We start from the raw sequence: 8,404 nt of genomic DNA, 5'->3' as shown, positions 1-8,404 counted from the left end.
GGAGTTTCAAATATCCCCCACAACCAGGAAAATGGCTTGGCATCCTAGCTAATCCCAGAAACTTCATGGCAAAGAGTGCAATGATCAAAGTAAAGAGGTAAACTACCAATCAGGTTGCTGTCCATATATAGAATTTTTGTAGGCTAGATGATTATCTATATTTAAAAGAAAAAACCTACTATTGTAGGGATTATGGCAGAGCTGGGAAGACCACTAAAATTGTTACTAAGGAAACTAGTGCATGGCGTTTAGTAACTTGAGTGTAAAATTTTTTTTTAAAATGTGTTGATAGAAAATCTAGTGAAGCATATATACATGTCTGTATCAGATGTCTGCTATGTGATAATACAACATGTATTGCTATTGAGTTTCTATTGACCCATTCTATAATTTCTCTTTTATTTGCACCATAGGATGGGACACATTGACTTAAACACTTGAACCACTAGGTAGCATATACCGTTCAAACAATTTCTTCAGGGTATCCTTGACTTCCTTGTTTCTCAGGCTGTAGATAATAGGATTTAGCATAGGGGTAACAATACAGAAGAGAACAGAGGCCAGGATGTCCACATCTAGGGAGTAGCCTGAGCTGGGCCTGTCATAGTTGAAGTTTATGGTTCCATAGTAGATGACCACAACAGTGAGGTGAGAAGCACAAGTGGAGAAAGCTTTTTGCCGCCCTTGAGCAGACTGGATTTTCAAGATGGCAGAGATGATGAGAATATAGGACACAGCAGTGAAGAAGCAAGGGCTTAGACCAAAAGTGGCACTGGATACATAGAGGGCAACTTCATTGGCTGAAGTATCTGAGCAGGAGAGCTTCAGGAGCAGAGGTATATCACAAAGAAAATGGCTGATCTGGTTTGGACCACACAAAGTGAGAGCTGCTGTCAGTCCTGTGTGCATCAGAGAATTCACTATACTATACAACCAGGTCCCAGCTGCTAAATATGCACAGACTCTTTTGCTCATAAGGACTGGGTAGCGTAAGGGATGGCATATGGCTACGAACCTATCATAAGCCATAACAGCCAATAGGACACATTCACAGCCTGCAAATGTAACAAGGAAAAAGACCTGGGACAGGCAACCTTCATAGGAAATGGTCTTCTTCTCTCGGAAGAAGTTCACCAAAATGATGGGAACAGTGGTGGAGGTATAGCAGATGTCCAGGAAAGACAAATTACTGAGGAAATAATACATAGGGGTGTGGAGGATAGGATTAACCCTAATTGCAGTTAATATGAAAGTGTTTCCTAGGATTGTTATCAAATAAATAACTAAAAACAACAGAAAAAACAATCCCTGAAGGTCAGGGTGGTTTGAAAATCCCAGGAAGATGAATTCCATAACAGTTGTTTGGTTTTTCTCTTCTTTGAAGTCCTTAATGGCTGAAAAATAAAGTAGGAAAGATAAAAGTTGGACAATAGAAACTGAGACCAAATACAAGAAGATCTCGCATGATGAAACCTGACCCCACCCTAGGCATTGTGACAGTAGTTGGTAGAATTGACCTTGTGTCCCAACACTGCATTCATACTTTCTCCTTTCTAAGGTCCCATTAGAACAAAGAAAACAATGAAGAATCTGAGACTCTAAGTACTACACTGACATCCAGTATCTTTATCTGACCAATAATACTGAAGACTCAAATCATTCAACTGCAATGATTAAAAAAAGGGGAGAGCCATCAATCGGTAGCATCATAGATGCAAAGGAAATTATTCAACCTATTCATATTTTAAATGAAGGAATAGGCTATTGAAATAAAGACAAGCAAAGGAAAATAAATATACAAAAAGGTGTCCATTGAGTTAGGAATATCTAAACAAATTATGGTAGACATGATGAATATAAAGAAGTATCAAAAGACTTATGTGAACTGATGCCAAGAGAAGCACAGCCAAAAAACCAATATGTATCATGCCTACAATAGTAGCAATGGAAAGAACAATCATAGTTGGTTGGTTGTTATCCTTTATTCTTGAAGAACACTAAAATGACATCACTATGTTGATAGTCAAGGTACACTATGTCCAATTGGACAATTGGTCCAACACACCAATATGGGTTAAAAGACTCCCACAGGACAAGCACCAAGTAGTTCACTTGACTATTTGTAGAGAAGTTGTCTCTAAATTTGTGCATCTCATTTCCTTTTGAGCTACTGCAATTCTACTTCACTCATAGGACAGTACCTTCTTTGATGCAACACACTATGCTGGATGACCCTCTGCCAGTGTCTACCATATCACATAATTCCAAAGATTTTAGAGAGATCTTGAGAGTGTTCGTTTATTGCTTCTTCTGATCACCATTTGCATGCTTGCTTTGCATGAGTTCTCCATAACGTAGTCTTTTAGGCAAATGTACATTTGAAATTCAAACAAATGGCCAGCCCATTGGAGTTGTGCTCTCCTCAGTAGAGTTAGAATCCTTGGCAGTTTAATTCAAAAAGGACATCAGAGTTCAGTACTTTATCTATCCAGGTGATCTTCAGAATCTTCCTAAGATAATTCAAATGGAAGTGATTCAGTTTTCTGGCATAGTACTGATATACTATCCAGTCTTCACAAGCATACAACAATGAAGTCAGCCCAACAGCTCTATAGACATAAAATAATGAGTTCATCATTCTGAGACCTTCAATTTTATGGGTTGTTTAACATCTCTTCTCTCCCACACTTTCCTTCAGAGACACCCAAACACTGTGTTATCTCTAGCAATATGTTTACCAATCTCATCTTTGTGTATATCCCTGAAAAGAATACTGCCAAAATAAGTGAACATGTTCACAGTATTAGAAATTTATCCCTTTCCTATAACTAAGGTTTCCTTGTATGGATGGTGTGCTAGCTGATGGAGAACCTCTGTTTTCTTGGTGTTGCTTGTTAGTCCAAAATTAGCAGATAATTGATCAATATTCTATTATATCTTAGCCTCAAAGTCTGCATTGGATGCATCTGCAAACAAAAATCTCTGCAAATCATCTGCAAACAAAAACTTATGTGCCAGCTCTTCCTCTAGTTTAGTCTCAGCTTGAAGTCTTCCTTGAGATAAATAATTTATCACAAGTGCAGTAGATGACCTTGATGCCACTTTTGTCTTTATTGAACGCATCTGACAACATTGCTGAAAGCATCATGAAAAAGCATGGGAGCAAGCACACAACCTAGTTTCACTCCACTGGTGACCAGAAAAGTGCAAGTGTCATTCATTATCCAGAACCCAAACAAGTATGGCATCATGAAATTGTTGTCCTGATGAACTCTGAACAACCCAATTTTGACATAATTTTCCATAAGCCCTCCTGACTGACTGTATCAAAGACTTTGATCAGATCAACAAATGTGTGTAGAGTTTTTCTGCTCCTGGGATTTGTCCTGGAGTAGTCGAGCAGCAAACACCATATTGAGCCTTCCTTGGCCCTTTCTGAAACCACAGTAATTCTCAGGTAGATGACCATTTTACAGGTGAATAATCAGCCTACTAAGGAAGCCAGGAAATAATTTAGAGATTCCCCTGTGATTATCACAGGAAAATCCTTTTCTTTTATCTTTATAGAGATGGATAATGGAGGCATTCTTAATCTATTGAGGGGATAATCTCCTCTTGCCATATAATTTTTTTTTAGTCTTTGCAAGGCAATGGGATTAAGTGGCTTGCCCAAGGCCACACAGCTAGGTAATTATTAAGTGTCTGAGACCAGATTTGAACTCAGGTCCTCCTGACTCCAGGGTCAGTGCTCTATCCACTGTGCCACCTAGCTGCCCCTTCTTGCCATATAATCTTGAAAATTTCAGTCAGCTTTGTATGAGTGAGGAACTCCTTGCCTTGTAAATCTCAGCTGGAGTAGAATCAGCATCATGTGCCTTGCCCGATGAGAGAGCTATGGCATTCAAAGCCTCTTCTTTGGTTGAAAATTCAGCTTGAGAGTTTCACATCAACCTTAGGTAAATAGTCAATGGTTTCAGATGGATGATGGTGTGTTGTGAATGTTATGAAAGTGTTCAGTCATCTCTTCAGAATCATATCTTTACCACTAATGAATGTGGTTGAGATGCATCATCGGTCCTTGACTCATAAATAGGCTTCAGTCATCATAAAAGTACTTTTGTTGCATAAGAATATTTGGAGAGGTTAAGTCTATGATCAGTCCAGCATTCTGTTCCATTCCTTGCCTTCAGTCTCATATCTTGGTTGTCTCCTCCTTACAATGACGTAGTCTATTAAGTGTCGGTGTTTGCTATGAAGTTATACTGGTTTTAGGTAGCTAGAAGACAGTGTTGGAGATGAGAAAGTCATGAGATGCACAAGTCTTCAGCAGTAAGTAACCATTGTTGTTACTGTTTCTGATTCCATTCCTCCCAAAGACCCCCTGTCATATCTGATAGATTGTGTAAAAGTATTATCTTGCCTTCTTTCAGTATATAGGTAGTCATGAAAATTTTCTTTTATCTCATGAGGGTTCATCATGGTGGGAGCATATGCATTGATGATGGTGGTATGGTACTTTCCTGCCAATGGCAAACACATTTTCATGATTCTGCTCTTTCTTTTGGGGAGGCATACAAGCTTCTTGACTAGATTAGCTTTGATTGCAAAACCTATCACTTCATGGTGCTATCCTTTACTGTGGCCACTCCAGAAAAAGTATGTGTTCTGTGCCAACTGTGATCAGCTGGTCTTCATTTGACAGTCTTATTTCACTCAGGATAGGATACCAGTTGAGTTCTCATGCAATGATAGCTGTTATTATTTCAGGTTTGTTGGTATGCATATATTCCATTTATCAATGGTGAGTGGAATCATTTTTGTAAAAGTTTTTGTACATTTTTAGGGTACCTTTTCTAACCCCTTCTTCAGTCCAGGAAGTAAGCAGTGTGATGCTTTAAAAAGGCTGTTCAGACACCCAAGGAGGTGCCTTAATCCCACTGTTTCTTCTAGTGAAGTTGACTCTGTGCCCTGGGCTGCTTGTAGGCAGGGTTGTGAGTATAGTTCCCAGTGTATCTACACCTGCTGGTTCATCACTTCATCACCAAAAGACTTTGAGGTGGGTAAAAATGGTAAAATAATACAGGTGGGGGCAGGTAGGTGGTGCAGTGGATAGAGCACAATCCTGAAGTCAGAGTTAAAATCCGTCCTCAGATACTTAATAATTATCTAGATGTGTCATCTTGGACATGTCACTTGACCCCATTGCCTTCACACACACACACACACACACACACACACAACCCCCCAAAAACAAAATAGTATGGGTGATGTCTTTTGATTTGCACACAAATTGGATTTAATTGAGGCAGAGTTGCAGAGTCATTTAAGTCCAGTAGCAACTGATATAGTGGATGACCTTAGTGTCTTCAAAATCTAAGTAAATTCTAAGTGCTCCATAGCACCTGCTTCAGCTACCTTCATGGTCATTGGAACATCAGCCCATTCCACAGAAGGGATTCTTCACATGCTTGTAGTGGGCACCCTCCTCCATTGCCCTCAAATTGATTTAGCTCATCTACTAAAATGGTTTATCTGGGCACAGCCACTATGCATGTTACAGATTCTTGCAGCCACAGGTAAGAGTTGGGTGAATCTGGTGGATACCAAAGATAGATAGGCAACCCTGAAAAGGACTGAGCAATCCCAATACCCAGAGGTGCTGAGCTTCCCTAAATACCCCTATACCCCCTATTAAATTAGTTGAAACTGAATATTATATAATAACCAAACTTGGCCCCAAAGAATAGATATGAAAAAACTATTCCTTTGCGTAACTATGAATTCATAGACATGAAATAATGCATTGAATATCAGGCTTTTTCACTGTTTATTGGTTTGGTTGATTTTTTTCTCTTTCATCTTTAGAATTCTCTATTATAAGGGTGTTGTGTACTATAGGGATTGGTTATCTGGGGGGGTTAAGGAGAAAGCTATATGAGAAACTAACATGATATCAATAAAAGATTATCAATAAAATCTATTATTTAAATAGCATTAAGAATACAACTCATAATATGGTCAGGCTGGCCTGGAATGTTTGATTCAAAAATATGGTTTTTTGGCTACATTTGGGAAATAAGAGATAACAGAAGAAATTCAATTTCTTTCTTTAATTTAGTACAGAAAGAAAAAAGACTGATGCTGAGTTCATTTTTCTTTTCTCTATACCAACAAGAATGATCTTTGAACTAAAAAGGATGGAAAAAAATGGTTAATCACAACTGATTATTGCAAACTCAAACTTAAGACAGATCTATCAGAACTATTAGAGAGGGCTGACCTGTATCCATTGTTCAGAATAGATCATCCACTACTGGAAACCAAATGGTCTTCATCCCATCTGAATCTGAAATGAGAGTTTAAGGGATCAAGAAAAGATGCTTGAGAGAGCATTGATGTCCTGCCTCATGAGTGAGGCAGGACAGAAACTGAGCTGTGATTTTAAAGGTGGTTCTCAAACTTTTAAAAGATGTACCTTTTTCTATGGGAAGGGAATGTAGAAACATGGGAATCGACATCCCAAGTATATTCATGATCTATCCTGCCCAAAGCTAGGTTGCCAAAAAATTAGTTAATGAAGATTCCTTGTTAGAGCATTTTTGTCCACTTGGAGTTCATTTTAGAGTTGGACCTGCATTTTTTCCTCACTTCTGTCCCATAAAATTGTCTTCTTTTAGAACCCAGTTCAAGTACCACCTTCTACATGAAAACTTAATTTATCACCAAATTGTAACTGCCTTGAATTCAACTACTTTGCATGTATATGTGTTCATTATCTTTATATTTCCTCTGTTTATCCACATTATATGAGTTTGTAACCCCTAGTACAGTGTCTGGCTCTTATTAGATGCTTAATTAGTGTTTATTAATTGCTTAATCATGGCTTAGCTTCATCTGATTATCAGAGAGGTCGCAGTCCTCCTCTACTCTGCCCTAGTGATACAGCTAATGTATGTTGCTTAGTGATGTTTTTAAAAGGATCATAGGAATATAAATTTGGACCTAGAAAGGACCTTAGAGCTCTGTTGGTCTAACCCTCTTATGTAGATGAAGGAATTGAAGTCTCAAGCAGCCAAATAACTTAATAATGATAGAGAGTATACACATTGAGCTTGATGAATCATTTCCTTCAAAATAGCTCTTTGAAGTAGGTGCTGTCATTATTATTCCTATTTTACAGATGATAAAACCAGCTAGCAGAGGTTAAATGATTTGCTCAGTATCACATGGTAAGTATTTAGTCTGGGGTGGGAATGGAATTCAAGTCTTCCTGACTCCATGTCAATCTGCCTATATATGACTTGATCAAGGTTACACAGTGAAGGCAAAGATCATATCTTGATCCTGATCAAACCCAGATCCTGATTCAAGATTCCACTATGCTGTGTTCCTTCTGAAGCTCATTCAAAGGAAGAGGACTAGTCTGGTGAATGTATTTGAAATCATGCCAAACAAGAAAGGTGTGAAGGAACCAGACATCTTTTGCCTAAAGAAGGAAACATGATATCTGTCTTTCAAGAATATATTTGAAGGGCTGTCATGTAAACGAAATGATTCTGAAGAATGAATTTTACCATTAGGTGAAGTTTCCAGGAAGACAGGTTTCTGCTCAATCAGGAAAATAGAATGATTTAAAAATGGAATGGGAAGCACTGGGGGATAGCTAGCTCCTTGGCACTGGATACCTCCCAGCAGAGGCATCTACCATCTCCTATTTAAAAATTTCACTATTTGCTATCTTTCACTATTTCCTACACTCCCTTGACTTTGACTATCCCAAATCAGTGAATCTATGACTATGTAACCCTCTTTCAGTCCCTCCCCCAATTTCATTTCTTGGCTCCTGTTCCAGGGTCTCTGAGAATCTCTGATAAAAAAATAATCATGAAATGCAACCAACTTCACTTCTTGCTGTACAGCCTAAGCCCAATGGAGGGAAGATCTTGGATTCAGGAAGCTCAGGGATTCTAGGAACATATTCCAATTTTTATTTTTGCATGCACAGAATAGAAAATATCATATTTTGTTGGGGGGAGCATCATGGATAGATCAATGGTAGAATTAAAAAGAAGGTGGGGGTACTTACCCATTGTGAGTTTGTTGGAACTGCCTAACAGTATAAGACATTTCTTTAGGTTCTCATAGAATTCATAGTTCAAAATAGATCAGTCATAATGTTTTCAAGTTGGAGGGTAGAAGATGAATAAAGCAAATGTGACCCCTGTCCCAAAACCCATTACTATCAGATTCTTTTCTTATTGCTGGAGACAAATGTCCTGCTTTGCAGTAAAGATGGGGTAGAATTGGTGAGAGGCAAAAGAGCTTAAATTCTCAGCTTGTCATCTTTTGGGATTCCTCAAGCTTCCAGTTGAGTCCCTTAGGGCTCTTCTGACTTCTTGCTTTG

General features: G+C 38.5%; 1 protein-coding gene across 1 annotated transcript; it reads right to left on the bottom strand.

Annotated features, from left to right (window-relative positions):
- Positions 1-429: 429 nt before the first annotated feature.
- LOC141489486 (olfactory receptor 5V1-like) lies at positions 430-8,090 on the bottom strand. The gene is made up of 2 exons (XM_074190081.1): positions 8,087-8,090; positions 430-1,394 (listed from the first exon to the last, which is right to left on the bottom strand). The coding sequence occupies exons 1-2, from the start codon at positions 8,088-8,090 to the stop codon at positions 430-432; spliced, it is 969 nt and encodes a 322-aa protein (XP_074046182.1).
- Between the last annotated feature and the right edge of the window lie 314 nt (positions 8,091-8,404).

Source organism: Macrotis lagotis, chromosome 5 (genome assembly GCF_037893015.1).
Source record: "Macrotis lagotis isolate mMagLag1 chromosome 5, bilby.v1.9.chrom.fasta, whole genome shotgun sequence".
Classification (NCBI taxonomy): domain Eukaryota; kingdom Metazoa; phylum Chordata; class Mammalia; order Peramelemorphia; family Peramelidae; genus Macrotis; species Macrotis lagotis.
The sequence above is the reverse complement of the archived record's forward strand: the minus strand, read 5'-3'. Positions and strand labels throughout refer to the sequence as shown.